The sequence below is a fragment of the Pagrus major genome, chromosome 15 (assembly GCF_040436345.1).
Source record: "Pagrus major chromosome 15, Pma_NU_1.0".
NCBI lineage: Eukaryota > Metazoa > Chordata > Actinopteri > Spariformes > Sparidae > Pagrus > Pagrus major.
This window is the reverse complement of record NC_133229.1, coordinates 18059668-18086999: the sequence shown is the minus strand read 5'-3', so window position 1 is coordinate 18086999 and position 27332 is coordinate 18059668. Positions and strand designations below refer to the sequence as shown.

The window sequence follows — 27332 nt, the reverse complement described above, 5'->3', positions numbered from 1 at the left end:
CAGAAAGGCTCATTTGTAACAGTCTACTGAGCATCAGCGACATCGCTGAAGTGAGATGTCTGCACAGAGCTCAAAGGATACTAAAAGTCAACACCCGCTCCAGCCACAGTCTGTTCACGCTGTTGCCATCTGGCAAAAGATGCAGAAGTATCCGCTGCCGGATCACCAGACTACGGGGCAGCTTCTTTCCTCAGGCTGTGACACTCCTCAATTCATCCTCAGCGCTCCACCATAAAAAAGTAGTTTTAATTTTGGAATCTTACCTGATGAGAGGCATTCAGAATATCTTAGCAAACAAACAAAGAAATACCCAATCTTGTCACTGATGGTCTCATTTGCTTATACATAATTCAAGTAGAGGCATCAGTATTTAATTGAGATGTTTCATAACCAGTTAAAAGTCCCTTGCAGTAAAGCAAAAAAAATACAATGAACATATTAGTCTAGTTTTTTTTTAAAAGCATTTTAAAAAATTGGTTTCAAATAAATGTTCAACTAACTGGTTGTAGTGTGGTAGAACTGGTGCTGAAAATTAGCCAGAACAATGACAGGTTGTATGATTAAGAATGCAGCTTTGCAGAGAGGGTGTCTGATGTTAAGGAATAAAAGACATGAAACATGTTCTGATTTTCATATTTATTTTTAACCACCATGACTCAACAGATGAGGCCCCCAGATGAATGGAGCATACTGTCTTTACAGTCAACAGCAGCTGTAATTGTGTAGGCTATTGTTTTAGACCTTAGCATTACTGTTCTACAAGACTGTGTTAGAGACTGTGTTGTGTTCACCCCTTCAAGTTCATAATTTAAAGCGATGTACTGAATGTCTTTTTCCTTTTTCGGAAAGTTGCAACATAAAGAAACACTCTGTTTAAACCGAACTGTCATTTTGCAGAAACGTTTCATCTCATCATGTCTTGTCTTCATCGTGTAAACAAATGATATGATGAAGCCTATGTCTGATTTGGGCGACTAAACTGAATGTTTACTCGACAGTGTTTACTTATACAGTTTATTAGCAGACATACACCTTTTGCAATTTTTCCAACTACGGAGTCAAATTAATGTCACGACTATGGTTCAGTTTGGCTCACTAGCTTCTATTTTTAGCAAGAAAACAGCAATAGCCTGTGAGAAAAATGTTCAATTGTGATGAGTCTGCTGCTGAGTTGTTTTACACAGTTGTTGCATACTTTGCTAGCAAACGTGTTAATGTCTGTACAGTTGGTACATTAGCTGTTTGAGGACAACACAGTCTGCTAAAAACACTTGAGTGGTCAAATTTTGGCAAGGCAAATATTAGCTTTGCCTTCAGTCTGACCACATTATTTGGTTTGGTGTTTAAAAAAAAGTCACACTTCCTACAGCAAAGTTTCAGTATCCATAGTTAATTTCAGAACTTCTCCAGGCGGAGCATAGCGCTTTTCTCCACGAGCGCTATTTATGTTTGCCCTCCATGATATGATGCTCACCATCACCAGTTCATAGTTTACCACAAGCTGAGTGCTTATAATCCCCTTATAATTGATCCCGATGCACTTCAGTAAATGTTAATGAGCACACCATGCGTTACTGCATGCATGATGTCTTATAAATCCTTATAAGCACTGCTTTGAGTAAAATATAATATAAATAATGATGCCTATAATATAACGAAGATGCAGCTTAATACAATTAAAGACTCTCCAGGACTTTTCCAGGAACTGTGGACACTCCTCACGTCACTCGGGATGTATAAAGGCAGAGTGGAGCAGGGAGGCGGCTTGAAACATGCACTCTGTTACCAGTTGTTGTCAATGAGCCGACAACAACAGACCCCTCACTGGTCATTTTATCGATTACTGGCTCCACACTCCCAACCTGGCCTTTAAATAAAAAGGACCAAGGAGCAACAGTGTGGGGACCATAGGAGGCTGTTCACTAGCTCTGCTGTGCCGGTCAAGCTCCAAACTACATCACCATTCTCGGGTGAGTAGATGTTCAAGAGCGCAGAAGCTGCTGGACAATAGTGTTTAGCACAAAAAATAGAAGAAAAAAAGTGTGAGAAGAAGAGTGCTGGAGAAGACGCTCACACCTTGGAAACACACACTTGTAATTGGACAAAAAATCTGAGGAAGACTATTTTTGGATTACGTTTAAGACGAGATAAAGCACAAAAAGTACAGATCCCTTCGAGAAAGGGAAGAAACAAAAAAAAGAGACCAAACTCCAAGAAATGAGAAATTAAAGATAGATAGAAGAAATGATAAAAATTAAGGAGAGAAAGAGAGAGAGGGTGGGATGGAGGGAGGGATGGGAGAGAGAGGAGGGACAGATGGAGAGAGCACCAGAGCCAACAGCAGAGCTAAGTGGGTAGTGTGCTCCCCAGACAGCGCTCCATATGGCCTGGCAAAGCCATACACAGCCAGGCAGCACAAACACACATATACACAGCATGTATATGCACAGACACACACAGCATGTATACACACACACACACACACACACAGATACCCAAACACTCCTCGACACAAACAATCAGATTCACACACGGAGTGCATATTCACACATTACCATGTACCCACACATATACAGAGCTCAGTCTGAGGGGGATGCACTCTTTTAAAGAAATGACAAAACCATCCCATTTAATATATGTTTAATGTTCTTTGTATTAAGGTACCAATTTGCATCGTTTAAATGCTGACATTTACTGGAAAGTCAAACTGTAATTTCCTTTCCTACGAGCGTAGTTGAATAGGAGCATTTGTTTTTCCCCCGTACGGCTTTTTACGAGCGGTGACTTCTCAGCTGCATTTGCCTGCTTATCATGATGTACACCCACTATTTGTGCCACATAGAATGGAGACATGTCAGGATGTTTTTACACCTGGTCGGTAAAGCTGAGTAAGAGTAAGAGCTTCGATTATCAGCCAATCTTTTCACACAAACCAAGATGACAGAACAGAGCAGCCAGACCTTGGCCAGTGATTTTTAAGGAAAAACATTAACTAGTCAACGCTAAGTTTGTGTTTTAATGTGATTTTCCTCATTTCAAAAGCTCTCACAAAGTGCTGTTGGGGAATAGTCAGAAACTGCAGAGTGCTTCACATCCATGACACCATCAATCCTACAGCTGATCAGTCTCATTGCATGACAAAGCTCTTAAAGTACAGTTTGGGTTTATTAGTCTTAATTTTGTCGCTGTGGTTATGATAAAAGTGTAACATGGCAGCATTCCTGCAATGAACTCCAACAGGGCGAGAAGCAGTTGTCTTACTTATGGTCATTACTGTCGAGGAATGCAAAAAAAACAATGAAAAGCAAGGCTTAATTTGTGTCTTATCCAGTAAAGATCGAACTCTCTCAAACATACAGAAATGTAACTGAGAGTGTGTCCCTCCCCCGGCCCCCGCTGGAGCAGAGACTCATGGGAAGTCCAGGATAACAGCCAATCCCTGAAGGAAGTGAGGAAGTGACTCCTCGCCAATCCCAGGGGTCACAGAGGTTACTACAGGGCTGCTGGGCCATCGCCATGGTACCCTGCTATCAGGGGACACCTGGCCAATCACATGCAGTGATGTGAGGTGTAAACACCCTCACGCTGCAGTACGTTCATGTTGCCTGCACAGAGGCAGGGGGTTCAGTGTGCAGACATGGGTGGCTGGAGGGAGGGACGGGGTGGAGCGAGGACCATGCAACACTGATATGCAGAAATACTGCATTATTAACACAAGATTCAGGAGAACACACCAAGTGTTGAATGACTAATAAACATGTGGTATTGCATGGTGGGAAAAAAAATGCTAATTTAAAATGCATTCAGTAACACAAGGTCATTAATAACACATATTGTGACATTGTGATTTTATCACTTGAAAGCCTTGCATATGGTGATTAACTACAGCTTAAGGATTACATGTTCCCCTACAGACTAAGAAACTTTTACAACTCCTGGGCTTATTAAAAGTTTTAAAAGCCCAAGAGATGAACTCAAAAGTACACAGTGGTCAAGTTTAAAACGAGCCTTTTTCTCTTACAGCGCGTTCAGATTGCCAGCAGCTCAATCAACAGCTCAAGTCCATTCTGTCTCGACTGAGCTGATCAACCTGACAAGCGTTTGGCAGGAACTGACCATCGACAGCCAGGTTTCCCTGCCCACTTTATTTACTACAGACGTTACAATGATTCTGTGAATAAACATTATGCCTTCAGAAATACACAATGAATAGTTGATGTCTGCCATCCAGGGTTTCCCTCAGCTTTTTTTTTAAATTACTGAGTGAGTACAGGAATGACCACTGTACTCCATGATGACACTATCCTTCTACTGATATTTTTTAAAAAAAAGTTGATTGATACACATTTTCAAGTAACAACACACCTTGTCAGTAGATGTCCAGGTGATTCACCAGATTCCAACTATGATTGGTCAAAACTTCACAAACAGAGTAACTTGGTGTAACAATTGTAGCAATTCACATGTATGAATCACTTTTTTACTGATCATATGTGAGTGGATTGTACGTGACGTGAAAAATGAGAAACTGAGTCCGCCAACGACCAGTTGGCTCCTTTGAATTTCTCTCACTGTTAGCTATCCAGCTAATTAGAATTGCTAACTTAGCCTACTATAAGCACAAAAGCTAATCACTGACAATAAAGTAAATAGGTTAACTCAACTTTGTTTCTTGTACTCTCTAATTATACTAGCCTACTTAAAGTCTGACAGACAGAGGAATAAAGATCCAGGCTGTGTTCACAGAGACCTGAATTAGCACAGCGCGACTGCTGTGTTAGCAAAGCTCGGGTACCGGCACAAGCTCTAGTGGTGGGGGTAAAATATTGATTCTTAGATGCATCTTGATTCTCTATGCTGAGATGCAGACAGGTCAGTAATCCGAAATTTAAAGCCAAATTCTCGACATTGTTGGGACCCACAGATGAAGTCGTTCACTGTGGATTTCAAAATGGGCTCTGAACTGAACTCAGTTTCCCAGAATTCCCCAGTCTTCACGCCTAGGTGCAAATTCAGCTTTGAGCTACTATTGGTCAGGGTGACAGACCCCCCTCTGACCAGATAGTCAAAACTCCAGCTCCTTCCTTTGTTCGTTCTCTTCTCTCTTCTTCTCTTCTCCTCGAGTTCTCTTCTCCAAGTGCTTCTCCACCTCTCTCCCCACGGGGCTGCCTGCCCTCAAGATCTCTTCTTCTGGATTCTTCTGGGCCTAACAGCTGCTGAGAGCTGCAAGCTACATTTCCGGCAGGCCCAAAGAACTTCTCCTCACTGCAGCGACACAAGGTCCTGCCAGTATTCCAGATCAGTTAGCACCAGCAGCTGCGACGCAAAGCTTGCCAGCTAACTCCACATTCTGAGGAACACCAAGCAAGTAAGCACCAAGCTGCTATCCCTGCAAAGGAAAGGAGTGACCAGGTTCCTCCATCTGCTGTCTCTCGTCAGATCTTGCACAGCAAGAACAGCATTGTTCAACATCCCAACCTTCTCCTGTGTGGCTCATCAGCCAAGGAACCACCAGCACCTTTTCTTCAAAGACTGGTAACGTTGAACTGGGCTTAGATAGCATAGCATGGCAAGGCTAAGCACAGGACTTTTAACTCTGGTTGATGTAATGCACGTGTGTTCAATCTATGTGTTTGTTCACTGTTTGGTGTTATTGTGATCTCAGGTCAGGTTATTGGTAGTTTGCTTTGCTACACGGTTAATTTGACGTTAGTCGAATGATGCTTCACACAGACTCAGGATCTTTGCATGCAACTAACCATCTTCTATAACCTGGCATCACGTCACACGCACACACACACACACACACACACCTGTATATAGTACATGTTAGTTAGTGTGTTTTCATCTTTGTGTTAAATAAAAGACTTTGAACCTTCAAGCTGCCTATTTAATATTGTACAAGTACAATGTTGCCAACCTCTACTCTGTCAAGAACTCCAAAATCCTTCAACCATTACTAGCTGTTATGGTAATATTGGTTGTAGTTATTAAGTTAATTATTAATCAGAGTTACAAACAGTTTAGTACCTTTTCTGAGACTGATTTGGTGAATTGGCTATCTTTTCCCTTCTTCAAGGGTGGTGACCTCATGTGATGTGAGCACAACAACATCGTCATCACCTGTAACAATTTCAAGACCCGGAGTTACGCTCATTACAGCTGAACCAATTGGACGATGAAAGGTAACAAACGTAATAAATGTTAGGAAGTAAACTAATCTATTTATTTAAGTAGTCACAGTGAGAAAAAAATAAATCATGTATAGAAATCTAAAATGTCCATGAATCTTGAAGCATCGATACTCATTTCATAATCGCATCCTAGCCCCCTGAATCAGAACCACATGGAATCAAGTGCCTCTAGATTTCCACTCCTGCAAAAAAATGGGTAAAACTGAACCTGAGAAATGGTTGTACTGTACCAGAAGCACAAACACAACACCACCAAAGCCTTTGTGTTTTTACTTTTTAAACATGACACTGTTTCCAGTCCTCACACAGGCTAACAGTCACAGACAAACATTACACAATTGCCTCAAGGAGCTCAACCGTCCTCTTGCTTTAGTGTGGTTTGCATTAAAAATCACTTTATAGACATGATGTTATCTCAGTTCAGTGGCCCCGGCAGAAGGTTGGAATACTGACTGTAATGTCTGGTGAATTATGTCGAGAGTAGTGACCAGAAAAGGCACAGATTGTATAATGTTATAAATGGGGGCCGTATTGTGGGATTCCTCAGAGAAGCAGATGTGCTCCAGCTGACTTACTCCGTAATCCCACTTCACTCTCTGATCCAGCAACACACGCGCGCTCCAACACACACATACAGTGTCCACAGATAGAGCATAAACAAGCTTTATCCTTTGATCATTGTGTGGCAGAAAAAAAAAGAGACATTACTGGCTGCAGAAGTCACAGCGAACAAAAATGCATGGAAACTGGCATTTCGACGTGCAAATAAGCCAGCGGGGACGGAGATGCTCATATAACATCAAAGAGTGAAAACGACAGAGTCTGTTTCAAGTAACGTTTGCAATTCAAGTCTGTATTAACAACCGCTGATCAAATAACCAGCCACACACACACACACACACACATGAGAGAGAGAGAGAGAGAGAGAGAGAGAGAGTGGTGAAGGAAAGATGATCACTGAGCAGAGCCATTATAAAGAATTGCTCCTGACCAACCCATCAAGCATCCAATTCACGCTAATTGGAGACGAGATGGAAGGCGTTGTCTCAGGAAAAGCTAACCTCTAAGCTTGGAAAAAGGATGGAAGCGCTCCACAAAATATTATGTTGTGGGGATATGGTTTGGGTCCCGTTAGAGGGAAGGTTCACTGCAAATCAATATAAAGTTGTTCTGAGTGATCACCTTTATCCTGTGGTGAAACATTTCTATCCTGCTGGGAATGGTCTCTTCAGTGATGTCCCATCCAGAGGGTGTGAGGGCTCACTGAATAGTGTGATGAGTATGAAAATGATCTGATACGCTACAGCCGTGGCAGTCACCAGATCTCAACCCAACTCAACGCCTGTGGGAGATTTTGGACTGACAGCGCCGTCATCAAAACACCAAAATATTGAATATCCTCAGGTAAAATGGTGATCCATCCCTCCAGCATTGAAGCTGCTCCGGTGGCTCAAAGTGGTGGTCTTCCCTTTAATTTGTATTTGGCACCAGTGTGAAAAGATTTGCACTTCCATCAGACTCAGATTGCTTCGTCCCGTCAACACTGGTAACAAACCAACACGTTACCCTCTGTGATTAGATGTGGATTACCACATCACTGCTGTGAACTTGTGCTTGGCTTCTCTACTAAAGATTGTGTACAGTCGTGTACCTTTGACTTTGTATCAATCCTGTTTTAATTAGTGATTCAACTGGTGCCCATCCAAATGCTGAAAATGCTCTAATAGCTTGTCCCCTAACGCTGTCTGTTCAGAAAATTAATGAGTTCTTACTTTCACAACCCTGAGTGACCAATATAATCCTTCCTACTTTGCGACCTTGTTGACCTGAAAAAGCCCATTAATGTAGTTTGATGCAAAGTGGGAAAAGATTGCAGGGATGGATAACTTAACTAGTAAGCATATTTTTGTGGGTGTGCCATGAACACATTTAGCTAGCTTGAGGTGCTCTTAGACTGAATCATTTATTGTGCAGTATCTTAGCTTGCTCTTGCTTATCAGCAGTGATGGAGTGAGGAAAACACAAATGAAGAGTAAAGGTCTGGTTACGGCATTTAAAACAGCTGAACGTTGCTCCTAAGTGCAACTTGCACAACTGACCAATTGGAAGATGTTTTTGCTATATTAGCCCGATCATTTTTATAAGAGTATAAACTGCTGCAAAAAATACGCATGGTAGGTAGAAGTTTAAAGATCCCATGAAGTTAAAATCAATGTTTGATTGTTTTTATCACGTTTCTTGTTCTGTATCTCACCTTTGCACCCCTATAAGACTGAGCAATGGCAAGATAGTAATTTTGTTGATATTATTTATTTTAGTTTGTAAACTTGGGAGTGTATTCCAATTTGTGCATTCAATAAACACTTTCTTAATTTTTATGACACTGTTACGGGTGTATAAAAATAGGGACAATGCAAAAAGTTTGTCTTTCTACTGGGGGCCATGCCTCACGGGTAACAAAAACACAACTTGATAACTTAGCCGCTAACTGCTGCTAATTGTAGCTGCCACTAGGTAGTTAACAGTTTTTACAGGAAATGCGTACCTATAGCACTCCACTAGCCATTTCATGGGAACTTTAACAGACAGAAGTCAATGCTACAAATAGCAATGTCTCTCGAATAAGCTGTATTGTCTGATTTGTGACCAATCAAGCTGTGAGCCAGCTAGCTTTGAGAGCCAATGTAACTGGCCACGGCTAGCATGTTCCCAGCCGGCTAGCGTGTTGTTAGCTCTCTTGCCAAAGAAGTTTGCCAGCTGACACTGCGAGTCGTGACAAGCTTCCAGCATCACTGTGCTACTTTCTTGACTTCCATCTCCACATATTCATAATCTGGACCTTTCGATAAATGGCTGGCGATAAAAGTTAACTGAATAGTGTTAATTAACATACCAGGGGCCAAAAAACAGCAGCAGACTCAAATGATGGATAAGAACTTTCCAGATGCACAGACAGAAAATGACTTACAGTATGTTATGTAAGCTTGGCTTGGCTATGGGCAAATACAAGTGCTTAACTATTTACTATGTTGGCCAATACAATAATACATCACAGCAGTCATAAATAATTCATCTGTTGTCCAGAGCTCATGTGAAATTCCAGATAGAGGTAAGACCTGAGCAACCTGCGAGACACCCAGAGCATCTGAATCCAGTACTAAGAAGCAATTCTGCGGAGGAGTCCGACAACATCAGCTCGTCTCTAATGACTCAACAGGATCTGGACTGGACTTATCACACTGACCGTGTCCATCTTTACGCCAGAAACTACTTTGATCGATGGCAGACAGCAACTGGGCTTTGGACGTGTTTTACAGGACGTAAAGTCACTCAGAAGGTAAAGACGTGTGGCTTCATTGAGTGTATATTCAGTGACACCAACTGAGGCATATTTCCTAAACATACAGTGAATCAAAAAGTCTACATGAGGTGCCGGTGCAATACCGTTCCATTTAGAGTATCACACAAATTGCATGATAATGGCTTGAGTCACACAGAACACGAGTTCATCCTCTATATTGTTGACTCATCCGAGGTGTAAAACAGATTTCACAACAAAACATGGATGTGAGGCAAAAGGACAGACTGCCAGCTTTTAATTAGAGGTTGTTTTGGGCCACAGGGGTGAGATGACGTTAAAGTGACGCAAAAGCAAACATTAACACACATTTTAAAGTCATTCGAGGCCACAGACAAATTCCACATCAGCTAGTTGATACTGAGTCGTGGTTGAATACCAACTGTTGTCACTCACCGGACATCGTTTTGCTGCGGAGGCTTCTTCTGCCCAACCAGGTTCACCGTTCTTGCTTGGATAGGCTTTTCTTCTCTGAAACACATGAAGTTAGGAAAATGCTTTGAGCACCTATATCCAATGTTAACTTTTTAACGGAAGTTGCGACCGGTACAGCACTGTGAACATTTCTTCTGTCGTATGAGTTAATATAGTTAAATCTGAGTCCAGATGCTAGCTAGGCTGCACTAGCTAGCTAGCTAGCGCTCAAATGTCAGTATTTTTGCCTTCTTACGCTCGTAAAACCTTATTTTCTTAGGTTGTTTTCTGTGGTTGGCTCTGGTTGTGTTCTTGCTCCTAATAAATTGTAGAGTTCTGTTTTTTAAGGCGTAGAAGCTTACAGTTTTAGCTGTGTCAGTAGAGGTACTCTGAGCCACCTGAGTTGGAAGGACATCGCTCTCACTCAATCAACTGAACCAAACCTAAAAAAAGGAAATGCTCTACACACAAGCCAAACTCGTAGGAAAGCTCATTTAGACTCACTGCAGTGTTGGAGATACCTTCAGGCCTAAGACAACAATGACATGCTTTCAACATGTCCACTGACACATTCACAGCGTGATTCAAAACCAGCTCATCCATAAACATGAACAGTGACGGGCTCTGATCAGGCTGATCACAGAGGAAACTCAATAGAGAAATTCCCCGCCAACGCCCACGCTGTCTAAAAAAGAAGACATGTCTTTTTTATTGTCAGTACTGTGTGTAACCCTCTCATTATGAGACACTTTTTGCATATTAGGAATGTGTGTTTGTTCCACATGGATTGTGACCATCCTCTGCTGTACTGACTGTTTAAAGTAAGTGATTGAGGCGCGGCAGATTTGACATCATCAGGTTACACTGGTTAAGTGATACCATCTTGAAATGAAGTTTAGGTGTGGGCTATTTACTGGAGTTTGGTCTCTTAGTACAAAATTAAAGGCGTTTTAAGTTTTAACTGCAAGTCAGCTATACGCTACATTTTCAACTGTGTGTTACACCTTTTTAAAAATGTAGATGTGTTTTCATATTTCAGAAGCAACTCCTTAAACACGCTTCACATCAAGTCTGCTCTATTTTCTTTGTTAAATTATCATTACACAGTAAAACAGCTGAAGTGCAGATTGATTTGAGTCTGAACCGTACAAGCTTTTAATTCTAATGTTACTTTTTCAAGATTTTCATGTTGTATTAAAATAAATGGAAGCCCACTGAAACTGTGGAGAAAACACATTCAGATTTCTACAATAGGGTTTACACAGTGTTTAGCTGTGGTGTTAAATCTATGTGAATTGTATCTAATATATGTAATCCAACGGATTGTAATCAGCACCAATTGCATTGGTTGCATTCATTCACCAGAGGCTGCTGATACCTGGCCTCATGTGACCTTCCATAAAAATGATGCCAATCAGTTCTACAAGGGCATGTAATGTAATTTAGAGGAAAAAAGACATCACAGATATTGGATTCTTACTTTTGTATTGGCAGATTTAAGTATCAGAAACTGTATCAGGAGGAAAAAAGTTTGATCGCTGTATCCCTAGTAGTTAATGGGCTAAAACCTGTAAAACCATTGGTACTGTCTATTAAGGTCACTCTTGAATATAAGAAAGAGCCTGACTGATTTTCTGAGATGGCTCACAGACGTCTGGAAACTTTACACAGTGACATTTACACACATACTCACTTTATTTAGATATCAGATTACAACACTGATGTTATTAACTTCATGCTACATCATGGGGAGATCAGCAAAGTGATGACAAGTATCACAACACATTGCAATGTACGTTAAAGATGCAAGCATACGCACAAACACCACTACGTAGTATGTTCTCCTCGCATTGATTTCAGGGCAGAGACAACTCCGGCATGTATTTCTACCTTTAAGCTAAGCATAGCGAAACATGCTAGCTCTCTTTAAAATAAAAACACGCGATTGATTTGAGGAGGCCAATGCTGACGTGGAGTGATTGCGATGCAAGAAAACACCTCTGCTGATTTTCTCTCATCACTTCAGTGCAGTGAGGACAGCCGCTGTATCTTACCTGCTGAACTGTCAATAAGTTTGATCACTGGGGCTCGACTGTACCGATGCACACACCTTGAGTAGTCGTGACTCTTGTTCTATGTCCTGAAGGTGAATTCTTATGTTCATAATACAGCGAGGGAATGCTACTCATTGATCATTGTAGCTCTGTTGTGCTGCTGTAGGGAGGAGCTTTACTGTACTATGTTCCTCTACTTAACTTTTGTATTTATGTAACAGGGATTTAGGCTTTTAAAAGATGGAATATAGTTCATCAATCTATCTGTCCGTACAGGAAATTCTCATCATTTTCCAGTTTACCTGATGATAATTATTGACAGGACGTCATTGTTTACACACAATGTATTTACCATTACATCACTGTTGCTATGGCTATATACCTACAGGGAGGTTTGCATACATGTACCGTGAACCTACATGCTTTAATAGAAAGAAGACTGATGGTGAGCATACCTTCAAATGCTTGTAAGAGTAGTGTATTCTCTGCTTCTCTGCATTACAACCCACACTACCCTACTGCTAGTACACTCACCATGCATGTATTAGTCAACCAGTGCAGCTTCTCAGTGCAGACCCAATCGTAAAGACACACACGCGCACACACACTGCTTAGCTATGGCGATCTCCATCCAAAGTGATTCAGTGATGAAAGGGGGAAACGGCGCTGAAGCCACTATAGTTCAAGACATGTATGTGCTGACAGGCTGCCTTATTTGCAGCCGCTACAGTGTGGCATGACTGAATCCACGGCTTCTCTAATACATTGATGAAAATGATGCATAGCCACTTAGAGCCGGAGCTATATATTGGACATTTCCTTCTTTAGATGCAATGAATCGATCTTCCGTTCCAGTGCTGGGCTATCAGTCCGCACAGAGGGCTTAAAATAGAACAGGGACGTAAAGCTTGAGGAGCGCCTCGCTTAGGTGGGTCGGTCTATCTTTCTATCTGCCCATCTATGCATGCAGCTCCATGCAGAAAACGTGAGAAAGGTTTCAACTTGATGCATTTTCTGGCAGGGAGGTGGACGCGAGTTCATTTCTGCGCCGATCACAGTGACAAATAAATCTGGAAGGAGAGTTTTTGTCCATGCATGTATGGTGGTGGTATAGAGGAGGAGGTGGTGGATGCACACAGTGATCATAAGCCACTCCTGATTCAAAATGATATGACACAGGCACCTTTTCTCCCCCCTGTTATAGGCCTACTGGTTCTATAACAGCCTGTGTGATGTCTGTTGCAAGAGCACTGGCCTACATACAGTGCATACGGCTGGGAAAGGCTCAACCGCACCCCAGAGCTGAGAACAGCAGCTGTTGAGATGGATGCTGCACAGATAAAAGCCAACAGGGAGGGTTTTACTTTTACTACTCTCAACGCCAGGCTTCAGTGAGATTTCTGCAATTTCATGCAGCATCTATAGACGAAAGATCTCAAGTTAAGTCCAGATATTCGCCGCTTGACTCAGGCGTTGGTGTGAACGATAGTGGTCGTATCAGGGAGGCAAGTGCAGATGAGAAATTAGTTCTTATGGAGAGGAGTGTGACGCTGCTGACGATGATGGGGCATGGTGACACACCCCTTCATCCTCCCACCAACCTATGCTTCCTCCCTCCCGAGCAACTTGCACCTGACCCACCGCCACACTCACTGAGCCTCTCACGGGAGCCGCGAGAATCTGCGAACCGGACGCGAACATGGTCCACACTGGCCCCTGCATGTTGTCCCCGGCACACAGCTGTAGCCTGTGAGGGCCTGTGACTGAGTGAGTGACTGAGTGAGTGAGTGAGTGATTTCTGTGTGGAGTGACCTGCAGGATGTAGACACACACACACACACACACACACCAACATTACACACATGCATGCATGGTCAGATACAGTGCTGAAACATCCATAAGAGAGAACGGAGGTGGATGGACTTCTTCAGAACGGAAATAGCCCAGGCCCAGTCTCTCTCTCTCTCACACACACACACACACTCACTCACTCACACACACTCACACTCACACTCACACTCACTCTCTCTACTCTCTCTCTCTTACTTTAACATGGCCTCCTCCTTCGCCTCTTCCTCCCGCTGCCGAGCCAGCACAGCCATGATGATCTTCCTCTCATCCTCCGTCAGATGGCTCAGGTCCGGCTCCGGGATGGCCGGGGCGACGGGTGGGCGCGGGCCGCCCCGAGGGCCCACCGAGGCGAACATCTTCCCCACCACCACCACCACCACCACCACCTTCCCTCCCTCTCCCCCCCTCCTCTCCTCTTCCTCCTCCTCCTCCTCGCCTCGGTCGGGATCACGGATAGAAAACCCGCTGGCGGAGCCCACGGATCACGACATGGCCCACGGACAAAGCGGCGGTTCGAGCGACTGATGCGGAGTTCCCATGGCGGTGGCGGGGGGCACCCAGGGCGGCGGCGGCGGCGGCGGCGGCGGCAGCAGAGTCGGTGCTAGCTCCGGTAGTAGTAGCAGCGGTGACGGTGGTGGTGGTGGTGGTGGTGGTGGTGGTAGCGCTTCGGTTCCCGCTTGCCGTTTTCAGCCTCTCCTTCTCCCTCTTGCTGCTCCGCTGTCTTCTCCCCCCACCCCCCTCCCACCGCCCGCCCGCCCGCCTCTGCCCTCCACCACCTCCGTTTTACGGGGAGCCCATATCTCCGGCGGTCGGTCGGGACGATGGCACACGGGAGGGGGATCTCGCTTCCTTCCTTCAGGCCGGGCAGAGAGGGGGGTCCCCTGGATGTGGCTCGGGTCTCCGCTCGGTCCGTTGGGCTGGCTGTGTGGCTGCGGGGCGAGGCGGCGACTTCTTGTTTTCCAGCGCCGCCGCTGATGCTGATGCTGATGCTGATGCTGCTGTCAGGGAGACGGAACCGTCAATGGGACCGCAGCCCCTCAAGCGCGTTCACTTCTCTCGCGGCGGGAGCGCGCAGCCCTCATTTGAGAATGGGGGGCTCCACTCACCGTTAAGATGCGCGCTCACGCCAGCCTGTAGCACACGTAGGAAATAAAGGGTTTCTTAAGGGTGCACTGTGGGTTTTATAAGACCTTCATAACTCAGACACGTTTGTGATAACAGCAGCTTTAGCATATATATATATATATATATATATATATATATATATATATATATATATATATATATATATATATATATATATATATATATACACATATATATATATATATATATGCTATAGATGCTTTCATGGTTTATTTCAAATGGCTTTTAAAGAAATACAACACTACAGGTGCCCCTTCATTTTTACTTAATTTATACTTTTTTTAATTTGAGCACAATTTCAAGAACCCAAATTTTGTGGTAAATTGCTAAATACAGGCCTATTAATCAAGGGGTTTTATGTGTGGATGGATTAAGGGTATTTAATGGGCTTTTACATCTGTAAATTGACCAAATAATATGAAAACTCTTCTTGAATTTTTACCTTAATGCAAAAAATTCAGGCCCTTGAATTAGACATTAAAGGATGGCTTTATTATATTAACATCTATTACTTAAAGGGACCTTTGATACTTATATTATTGTAGTACTTTATAGCCTATATTTTATTCTTACTTACTCTTTGGGTAAACTTCAGGTTTATACTGGGGCTTTATTTTAAATGTATTAATAGCTAAATTCATAAACTATTATGTATTAAGGGGGGTTTAATGGGTATTACCTGGGTTAAGGGTTGATAAGGGGTAAAAGCTTTTGTTGTCCAAATAAAGCAAAAACCATTACTGAATTTTCACCTTAAATGAAAGATTAAGGCCCTTTAAAGTTATTACATTGACTTTCGTAATATTTTCCATCTTAAAACCCTCTTAAACCATGCAGAAAATCAATTAAAATGCCTTAATATATTATAATTGCTATAAGTTAATTACATTCTCATTACATCCCTACATTATTATTTATATTTATGGTTTAATTACAATTTTTTTTTTTTAAAGTAAGGGATCCAGTTGCATAGTGTATAGTGTAGTGTGGTACTTGAGTCCAGATTGTGTTGATTTAAATTGAGTCGTTTAATAAGACAAGCTCTTAATCATACCCCCAACCATTATTTAAGTGTGTCAAGGATAATAGAGCACAAGTAGAATAAAAGGTAGAACATATTTGCAACCAACAAAAAAGTAAATATTGCAGTGTAGAAGAGTGTAAAGTGATAAGACAATGGAAAATGAATGAAAAGGAAATGTACATCTATATATGCATATCTGTATATGAAGTGGGTCGAAAATCAAGTGATGAATGCGATGCTGTGTATTAGGAAAAAATGAATGCAAGTCTAAGGAACCATGTTGTAGTGTTGTCTGAAACCCTTCACAGTGAGAGTGTGCACTCTCCTCCTCCTCCTCCTCTCTCCCACCAATGATTGCGTGTTAGAATGACGCGCATCCCCCTTTTTTCTCCTTCCTCCCACCCTCTCGCTCTCTCTCTCTTCTCCCTCCACTCCTTCCTTCTGTCCTTCCTCCTTATCCATCCTTCCAGCACACACACGCACACACACTACTTCCTCATGCTGTAAAACAATCAGAAGGGAGCCTGAGGTTTACCACATCGCCATGCACACATATGGCTATAGTGTGACATTTACAGTATGTCAGTGTACAACATTTTAATTATAGGCTGTGTGGTCTTGAGAGGGGTTCCTAAATGTTACAACACACTATTCAGATGCACGCAAATCTGCCATAGCTCGGGAGTGTAAATCACACAAACCATTGTGATTTAGAAATTGAAATTGACAACTTTTTATACAGCTAATGGGATCCTGTACCAAAATTAGACTCTGCCACATTTTTTCTGGAACCCTCAAGGGGACCCTACAGGAACCTACTCACCGTGTTGTAAATCAGCTGAGTCCAGGTCAGACAGCATCTGTGTAAGTTCATAGAGGAATATCAAATGAGCTCCTAAGTCTCTGTTTGTATTTCAGAACCATGGTCAGCTCACTGAACATTGTTACACATGCGAGGGAGAAGTGTACTGAGAGCAGCACTAAGTGCAAGTCTGGAGCCAGTAGCATTTTGGGAGAATAGGCATGAAGAATAAAGACAACCCGGGCTTAGCACAAACCCTTCATCATCATCGTCATCATCTCATAACATGCCCAAACCGACAAACAATATCCTGAACATTACTGCGGGCGCATATGCAACAACGCATACTTGCTCAACAGCTCTGACTCAGCCTAAAGGAGGTTCCTATTTAGGGCAGCAGTCTTCAGGGAGACAGCCGAATAGTTTACACATCCAACTACAACTTTCTCATTTCAATAAGTTACTTTCTTGTAGATGTCTCACTTTCATGAGAAGGCAGAGAACCGTTCCCTCCCACAATGCTGCAAAACCAGCGATGGAGAAGAAGATGGAAAATGCACACTTGTCAAAATGAATGACAGACCAAAGAGAGTATAATGTCAGTAGAATGTGATCTGTTCATTAGTACCACCTTCATTCAGGAGTTGTTTCATAACTGATAAATGAGGTGTTGCACAGTGAACTATATCAGGTCTGCTTTTCAAAACCTGTAGTGCACTAAAAAGGTATTTGAAAAAGGACCTGCCACTGTGAGTATTTACAGCAGATCTGAGAAGCATCCTCTGTGAGTGAATATGAGTAAACCCGTGGGGCCTGATAATATCCATGGCCATGCACTACAACTGTGTGCCAGTCAGCTAGTTGATGTCATCAGGGACTTTTTTAACAAATCAGTGTCACAAGACACTGTTCATGACAGACTTAACAAGCCTCATGTGTCTACCGCCCTGTGGCTCTCGCCCCCATTCTGATGAAGTCTTTTGAGAAACTTGTTCCCCAGCACATCGAAGGCAACATCCCAGCCAGTCCGGACCCTCACAGGTATGCATTCAGAACCAACAGATCCACATCAGAATGTTGTTTGTTGGATTTTAGCTCAGCGTTCAATACAATCTCTCTATGAAACTGATGGGCTAACTTAACCCTCTGGGCTTTAGTAGCACACTCTTCATCTTGATACTGGACTTCTTCACAAGCAGACACCACACAGTTTGGACTGACTCAACACCGGAGCCTGCCTGGGCTGTGTCTTCAGGCCCCTCCTGCTCACACAAACTTAAGAAAGCTAAATTCTTGCAAATTTTTATGTTTTATTTAGTTTTTGGTTTTGTGTGTAGCGTAACATTTAACTTTCAGTCCAATGTGCTTTGGTTTCTTTGTATTTGATTGGCATTGGTAAGAGATACGCTATATTTAAAAACAAAACAAAAAAAAACAAAAAAAAAAAAACAACAGTGCCATGAAAATGGAATAAGATAAGTATGCTAAAACTGTATGTTTATGTCTGAAGAGTCTTGGAAGAACAGCCCAGTTGTAATTATATTATTATTACTGATATTATTATTATTATTACTATTATTATTATTATTATTATTATTATTATTATTATTATTATTATTATTATTATATAAAATATTCGGTGTAAATCTAGTAATATTATGTATTATAATATACATGTATTTAAATGGATTTCTCATTTGCATAAAAGAGGAAGAACAACATTAATGCTCCCTCAGTGAAAGCCAATTTATTAAAAAGAATTTACAAATATATTTTTCATTCATGTTCTTTATATTTTTTAAGCATTTAGCATAACATAATAAAAGTTGAATATAGTCTGCTGCATGTTATTTAGAAAAACAGGATTTTATTTTGAAAGTGTTCGAAACCCTTACTGTCACATCCCGGAAGTGCTGCTGCTTCTCCTCAACTTTACGACTCTTACAGTAAATGAACGCTCTCAATATCTCCGGACGAGGGCCAAAATAAAGCTGCATGCAAACAGGACAACTTTCAGGGTATGTACAGCAGGTGCAGTGGGAATCTTCATAAAATCCCTGGCTCGTTTCCTTTCTTGACCGTCTGCGGTATTAGCAAAGCTGACCCACAGAAATGTTAGCCGGAACCACCGTGCCTCTCACGGTTGTTTTTTCTAAAAACACAACACAGCTCACCGAGAGAGGCAGCGAGTTTTGTTACTGACAGCAGGTAGAGATAGTAGCTTATTTTATAAGTAATATCATATGACTAGGAGTTAAACTTTCATTCAAACAGCGTCAATAAATAGCCTGAGAGGACTTGTTTTTCGGGTCTAGTCGCACCTGCAGATGTAAGGCTGCCCAGCTACGCACCAGCCCAGAGGAGTAGAACCAGGACTTCTGTCATAACTGTGGAATAAAAACAAATCAGAGGTAGGAAACGACTATTTCCCCAGTTAGTAATGTATAATATTTTATAACTTTGTCTTCTGTCATATATGACTCGTTAGTCTTAGCTGCTGTGTGAGTCACAGCTGGGTATGACTGACAATGTAGCTCAGTTAGCAAATCTTGAATACATAGGGCTATACATGTACTGTACAGCAATATATGAGTGAGGATGTTTTTTTTTGTTAGTTTGCATAAGCAATGTAAAAGCTGCTGTGTCTTGTTTTTCAATCAAGTACCGAAGAAGTCAACCCACCATTCAACTCTGGCGTCCCAGATTCCATAATCTTACCAGACACCCTCATCCAGCCCACATTCGGTGTAGTGTGATGGCATTTGGGTGGGCCGTTTGACAGATCTGAGCCACAAGCAGGCCATAGCATGGCCAGATGTCAGCCAAGAGCAAACCAAATAAGCCAGAATTGGCCCAAGTTTGGGTCAGATCCAGCCTTCCAGAATAGAATGAACAGTTCTGGTTTATTCGGTTCGCTCTTGGCTGACTTCTGGCCGTGCTAAAGATTGCAACATCAATCTTTTTTAATCACCACACACTCTTCTGAAGTTACACAAAAGTTATTACAGATGTTATTACCAGTTTAACTGAGTACTCATGTAATAATGTAGTAATGACTACTTGAGAAGTCATGGGTCGGAACATCAACAGCAAGATGGTCTCTAGTTATTTGGATATTGAAATCAAGTTGCACTCAGTAATATTAGAAGAAGCAAGACACAACTAGAGAAGATGTATTACTTCTGATGTTTCAGTTGATCAGCACAAAGAAACTGTATTTGGAAGTGTTTATTAGGAATCATGACAGTGGAGCAGACGGAGGCATGAATGCAGCACATGAAACTCACATCCTTTTTGTTGCTTGGAGCACCTTTAAAACTAGTGTCTACATCTTGTCTCTCCACATTTCCCTCTCAGGTGATTGACATGTTGCCAGTGGTGGTGGTCCATGGAGGCGCGGGTCATATCCCGAAGGAGCGGTCAGAACTGTCCACCGGGGGGGTGAGCGCAGCAGTCCGAGCAGGGTACATTGTCCTCCGGGGAGGAGGCAGCAGCATGGACGCTGTGGTCGAGGCTGTGACCCATCTGGAGAACAACCCCGCCTTCAATGCAGGTTACGTGAAAACACACACTACTGTATGTAATAAGCCACGTGCAACATAAAACCACTTGTCTTACATGTACTGCATTCTTCTTCCATCTGGACCGTTGATAAGGTGCCAGTGTAGTCATCCACATATCCAAATCTGCATGTATGGCACATATTTCTTGTCCATGTATTACTATTATATCTAATGCCTTATATGTTCCATATGTCCGTGATTTATCCTCAAACATTTCTCACCATATTTGTGCGTGTTTTCATGGATTATCTATTTTCCCTCTTTTATTTGTCTTTGACTAAGCTGGTTATGCTGTAATCCTTTTTTGTCCTTGAAAGTTCGGAGTTTTTTGCTGCATTATTAATAATACCCTCCATCTGCAATACACTTATTTCTAGCTCATTTACTTCTGCCCAACTATTGAATGGAGTTGCTGTTGGTTAGTTGCTAAGTTTTCTGTCATTGTGTCCAACGCTTTGGTCCAACCCTTAGCTGTTCCCAAACAGTGGAGAGGTGCCACTGTACTCTGTACACTGCTGCTAAATGTGCGACTAGTTTGGTTTCATATGCACCTAAAAATCTGTCAAGTGCGACGAAACATTTTCATTGGTCACACCAGTGCGCCTGAAATTTAGTCATTGATATGTATGTGCTGTGATTTAAATGAATGAAAACATGTATTCCAGATTTATTCCTGTTTACAATCATTTACATGATATATGAAGAAATTAAATGAAAATGTATTTTTAGGTGCACCTAAATTAAAATTAATCCTGGTGCACCTAAATGAAAAAGTTAGGAGTTTGTCCCCAGAGTCAAGACTCTAGTACATCATTTCTCAAATCGTATTTCAGGTTGCGGGTCGGTACTGAACGCCAAAGGAGATGTGGAGATGGATGCCTTTGTGATGGAGGGGAAAACACTGGGTAGTGGTGCCGTGTCTGCTGTACGCAACATAGCTAACCCTATCCAGCTAGCAAGACTGGTTATGGACAAGGTATGTACATGTAAATATAGGATGGTCAAGTCAATGGTCAATTTAAGAATATTATTTATATTTATTAAGATAAATTCAGATCTTTGTCTGAACTTTGCTAATGCTAACAGATTCTTTGCAGTTTGCAGTGCAATCATAAAGAAACAAAGAAGAACCATCGTTATGCAATCACGTTTGAAAAGTGACCTTAAAACAAGTTCATTACTCTCCAACTACAACAAGGCTTTGCAATAGTTTATAGGTGTGTTTTATTGATGTGAACTTTGATCACTTTTTCAGACAAGTCATCTGTGTCTGACAGCCGAAGGTGCCAAACAGTTCGCCCGGTCCATGGGTGTCCCTGAGGTGCCCCAAGAGTCCCTCATCACTGAGTACTCCCGCATGCGCTGGAGGAAGAACCTGGCGCCTGATGCCAACCCTGTGGAGTGCCAAATGTGAGACATAACATTATTTAAAGCTTTGTTCCAAATAAGCTATGGTCCATTAGAAATGAGATGTTGTTGTACTTCGCTCTGTAAGCAGCTTCTTCAGTCTCTCCAGACTGCAATTACTTATGAGGGACAACAATCAATCCTTTAAGTGTCTCACCAGATCAGTTGGCCAAGAGGTGAAATGAAATAGAATACAACTGGGGTTTCTTCCTCAAAACTCTTCTTGAAGCCTCTTCGTCTTCACATTTGAGCCGCTTCAAAATTGCAGTGTAGCGGGTTTTTTGATTTCTGGGTTTGAAGAGGGAGGAGCGAGGACGGAGGAAAGCACAATTAACTGAATGCAGAGGCCATACAGTTTCTACACATCATAACTAAACACACTACGTCCTTGTCGCGGTATTAACTCCTCATATCTCAGAACCTGCTGATGTAGTAAAGATTTATTGGAGATGTTTGGGCAGGTTGCTGCTGTGACTCTGGGTCATCATTGTTACTGCTGCACTCTCCACTAAAGAGCAAGACACATTCCTTTCTTATCCTACCAGCAGTGAGCAGCTGATACTCAAGATAAAGTTTTCTTTGGTGGAGTGTTCCTTAATCTGGCTTGAGCTTGGTATAACTGGGTAACCAGGTTACTGGTTATGCCTTTAGAATAAAATGTAGTCATCCAAACATGATTCTGCTGTCCCTGTGTGTTTTGTTGTGTAGGGGGAAGATGGGCACGGTTGGAGCAGTGGCAGTCGATAGCCAGGGCAACGTAGCCTGTGCGACTTCCACTGGTGGGATCCTGAACAAGATGGAGGGACGAGTGGGCGACACACCCTGCATAGGTCAGTCATCACACACACAATAAAAAGACTAACAGGTAAGGTGAATAACATTGCATTGTTACAATGCTGGGAAACCTTTGGTCCTGGCATTCATGTGGATGCCACTTGACGCGCATCACCCTTCCAAACACTACACCACTTCATGGCAGTGGCCTTCCACAGCAGGGGCTGAGGAGCATGACAAAGAGTTTAAGGCATCGAACTGGCCTTAGTTAGTAATTAAAGCCTGCATGGTTAATAGATGACTGTAGTTGTGTTTCCAAGTAATCATCAAGCAAATTTGAAACAAAATTTTGAATTCTAGCAAAAGAAAAAGTCTCCTAAGTGCATGAACTCTCTTTCGAAAAAGGCAAAAAGGAACTCGAGTAAGAGTAATTTTAATTTGTATTAATTTGGGGGGGAACTTGAGGAAGCTTTTTGAATTAGCCTGTTTCAAATGCGATACTTCAAAATGACTCATACAAACACGTTGATGGAAACACAGCATCTGAGCTCTATTTTTGCTAACAGCACACTATGCAATAGTCCTGACACATGTTTTACAATGCAGAAAAGGTTGCATCATGTCAAATGCCTTTGGAATCTGGTCAAAAGGTCTTCCAGTAGACAACCAGTGTAATACCAACAGAGATTCATTATGTCAGAGCCACAACGCTGACTGGCTTATACCAATAACCCTAATGTTGCATGAGTAATATGTAATTTGAGAAGATAAGTTTAGATTGGTGTGGCAGGGGCTGAATCATCAATACAGTTGTTTTATACTGAGCTTTAGTAGACAACAGCAAGTGGATTTTGGCCGCTTCAGCCCTGTCTAATCTGTCACTATCAGTAAATGAGTGATTCGACTGTCATGAGTCAGTGGCCAAGTCACAGCCTCGCTCTCTGAAACAGACGTCTGGCTTTAACAACAAAGGCTATCTGGTAAAGATAAAAAGTTGAAACTTTTCAGTCATCATTTCAATGAAAGGCACAAACTCACAGATGATTTGAACAAAAATGTTTAAATGACAGGGAACCTGTAATGGTCTCTGTCTGTTAATCATATTTTGTGTGCTGTTTAAATCCAGAGTACTTTAACTGCTGCTCCTCTTCCATAGTAATGGAGCCAGAATGGAAAATTAGGATATCGTGACAAGACTAAATTGTAGCTTTGATCAGTGATCAATTAAGTGTCAAAGTTGGCTTAAATTGCTACAGATTAATTCAAGAGGAAAAGAGTTGAAGCATTACTGTCCCCTCTAGTGAAATTGATGTGTAATTGCATCCTAAAACCAACTGCTGTTTTTTAATATAAAATAAGTGTATTTTCAAAGCCAGATTTTTTTTCTCATGTTGTCACTGCCTTTGAAATTGTGCGTGTGTATGTGTGTGCGTGTGTGTGTGTGTGTGTGTGTGTGTGTGTGTGTGTGTGTGTGTGTGTGTCAGGGTGTGGAGGTTTTGCTGACAACACGGTGGGAGCAGTCTCAACTACAGGCCACGGAGAAGCCATCATGAAGGTTGTTCTAGCCAGACACATCCTGTACCACATGGAGCAAGGTAACACACACACACACACACACACAATTGTTAAATGTAACGCATACACGGTGGGGTAGTTTAGTTAAGTTAGATTTTTATAGGCAGTTATAATAATGAAAGTTAGGAGCAGGAAAAGGCAGATAGCCGAATAAGTTCACACTGCAGGAATTAAACCCTGATTTTCCACTTGCCAACAGATTTTGGAGATCACTCACAAAAGATTAGAGGCTGACTGGCAAGCGAGTGAACAGTACAGCGATCTCACGACTTTGAAAGTCATGTAGTGTAGCCAAGGCATTCTCAGCCGATATCACCCCTTCCCCAGAGACAGCTATTATTATAATTATAGTATTAAATTCCTAATACAAACCTGAATAAATTAATCTGAATCAGTGTACATTGAACTCAAGTAATGATAACTTACGCGAATGGGTGCATCCTCTCTTTTAACCGGAACTGGTGCTTGCCATGGTAACAGGGCGCTATTCCTCTGTCTTGAGGGGCTGTGCGGTAATCACCCTGAAAAACGCCTACCTACAGGAAGATTCCCTCTGAAAGCAAAGAGTTTTAAAAAGCAGCTGCTGCCGCCACCGTCCGGGGCTGTAATGACAGGCAGGTACTTTGGTGAAAGTCATTACAACCAGATAATTATTTTTCCATCAGCTTATTTATGCCTTGTATAAATTACATGTCCTTAACTGTTTCCCCAGTAACCTCCCCAGGAAACTTGTTGATAGGATCCTGACTTTGCTTAACATTCTCTCCCAGTGGACGGTGCAGGATAGCGAGTTAGCGGCCAGTAATCAGCCACAATGAGAGCCTTTACTTCAGTTTTTGTTGGACTACATTTCTTGTTCCCTCTGTTCTCAGGTCAGTCAGTAGAGGCAGCCAGTGATTTAGGCCTGGCCTGCATGAAGTCCAGAGCGGATGGGCTGGGTGGGGTGATCACGGTGGACCCTCAGGGACACTGGGCTGCTCGCTTCTCCAGCCGGCAGATGGCGTGGGCTGCAGCCCAGAAGGATACCCTGCACTACGGCCTGTACACTGGGGAACACTTCACGCAGAGCATCGATGTTCCACACTGACAGAAAATCACACTTAGTGAAAAACTGGTGAAATTTCGCACTAATGGGACAAAAACGTACTCTACAAGAATACTAAAACCACTTAATACTAACACAAATGATAGTATACAATGCAAAGAGAGAGGTGTGAGCACACAGTCTGTTATCGGAAGAAACATAGAGGAAGGCTCTACTGATTATCCCCATTACCACCCATCATGAAATTACCTCCAGCATGCAGGCAGCTTTTTCCCCTGCTCCCCCTGAAATAGACCCTGACATGACTGTAGAGACCACATCTGGAAATGTAGCTACAGCAGGAGCTCACTGACCTCCGACCTGGAGATGTGTCACACTCTGAAAGCAGGTTGTGATGAACTCATCATCAGACAACAATATTGACACAAAAGTAGCCGGAACAAAAACAGAACAATATTTTTTATCAACATCAAATGTGTTTTTAGCCCCCAGCTAAATATTTATTTTATGGAACTGTCTTTCTTACCAAAGTTTAGATTCATTAAAATACAATGTTGTAATAAAAGTACCTAAAAGTCATATTCTGATTGCCGATAAAATAAATTAATGGAGCCTCAAGATGTTGTCAAATACCTCAAAATTGTACCTAAACACAAAACTTGAGTAAATGTACTGTGAAAATATTTTTATTTTATTTTGTTTTTTTAATTAAAAATAAATAAAAGCCACGTGGGCTACAAAATGTACGTCCAACTCAGGAGAATCTTTAGACGACAAGTGGAAGCTCAGATATCCATCTATACCAGTCTCCCAAGTCATTAAACTAATTCAAGCTTTAAATGTGTTCATTTTTGATGATTGAGGACATTTGGTAGATGGTATAGTTATATATCAGATTTTTAACCTTTGGCAGCAAAATGGAGAATTTTGTATTAACTTAAAAAATCAATGAATAGGAAATTGATTATACTTGAATATTTTTGTGTGAGTTTGATTTTCAAATGACCTTTTGACAGAAATATACGTAGTTTTATTGAGAAGTTGGAGTAATAGATGGAAAATCATCTGATCATACTAAGTTGTGTAATGAAATTTGTATTATTTCATAGATATTGAGGATTTGCACCTCGGTATTGTCACAGAGAATCCGTGTGATTTTTCCAGTGATGTTGTGTGACCGAGCCAGAGCCAGTATTTGTGAGGTGCTGCTGATCGGATGATCGTTGTCAATGCTGAAGCTCTGTGTTATGAAAACACTGATTATCAACAATAAATACCTTTAATCCCTGAACACTGTGGGTTTCATGCTTCATTTACCCAGAAAGGCTGTGTGTAGAGGTGAACTGATGTGTTAAGAAGCTCTGACTCTATGTTGCCCTTTGGATCCACTAGGTGGGGCTGTTGTACAAATCAACACTGAAACGCTCCTCACATAGTGTCATAACTTCTGTCTGGGAAATCATCTCTCTCTCAAACCCTGAGCCATTTGGTTTTTTAGCTTTATATTAAAACAGACTTGTTAAAGATTTACAATCACTTCCCTGGTAAAAGTCCAACGGTGTCTTGGATGGGAGCAGACATAGATCTCTCTCCAACAGACAGGTTTGCACATAGTCATTTACAGCTTCAGCCTACTTGTGCATCACTATTTTGGACTTGGACTACACTTGAACATTCACAATAATTTATCTGCATTGTCATTGGACACTTGTGACCTCCGTGTCAGGAGGCAGTGCAGTATGTGATCAGATTCATCTTTGCAGTGCAGTGTTATAAATAAGCTCTGGGTGCTGAGGAGGTGAGAATCAGCTGCTATTTTTATTTTTTCCTTTAGCTAGATCCCACAGCACGCCTATACTGTTGACAGACTTCGGGATGCTTTTGTTACCGCAGCTCCTGGTTTTTGTAAAGACAGGAGACATCGACAATGGCAACAGAAATAAACGACAGGGATGATCCACATATGAGTGAGATTTAATAAGAATGCATGCAACCTGGCACTTTGTGGCCGATTGCAGTAAAAGATAGAATAAGGCTCATTTCCACCTTCAGTCATGCATAATACAGTACATGCATAGCTGGGGAGACAGGAGATGGAAGTAACAGGAAGAGGATGAGGCCAATG

At 42.0% G+C, this 27332-nt stretch overlaps 2 protein-coding genes across 2 annotated transcripts in view; one reads left to right on the top strand and one right to left on the bottom strand.

The window, feature by feature from the left end:
* Positions 1 to 14227, bottom strand: part of rims1a (regulating synaptic membrane exocytosis 1a) — a 93521-nt gene extending 79294 nt beyond the window's left edge. Inside the window, 2 exon segments of the mRNA XM_073482088.1 lie at positions 9949 to 10023; positions 14067 to 14227. Of these exon segments, the coding sequence (XP_073338189.1) occupies positions 9949 to 10023; positions 14067 to 14227 (236 nt within the window).
* A 4579-nt stretch (positions 14228 to 18806) lies between these two features.
* Positions 18807 to 26498, top strand: asrgl1 (asparaginase and isoaspartyl peptidase 1). Its single transcript, XM_073481301.1, has 7 exons — positions 18807 to 18861; positions 20201 to 20396; positions 21240 to 21382; positions 21662 to 21816; positions 22522 to 22643; positions 24072 to 24182; positions 25035 to 26498. Exons 2-7 carry the CDS (start codon positions 20210 to 20212, stop codon positions 25247 to 25249), a joined length of 933 nt encoding a protein of 310 aa, XP_073337402.1. The 5' UTR covers positions 18807 to 18861; positions 20201 to 20209; the 3' UTR covers positions 25250 to 26498.
* Positions 26499 to 27332: the final 834 nt, after the last annotated feature.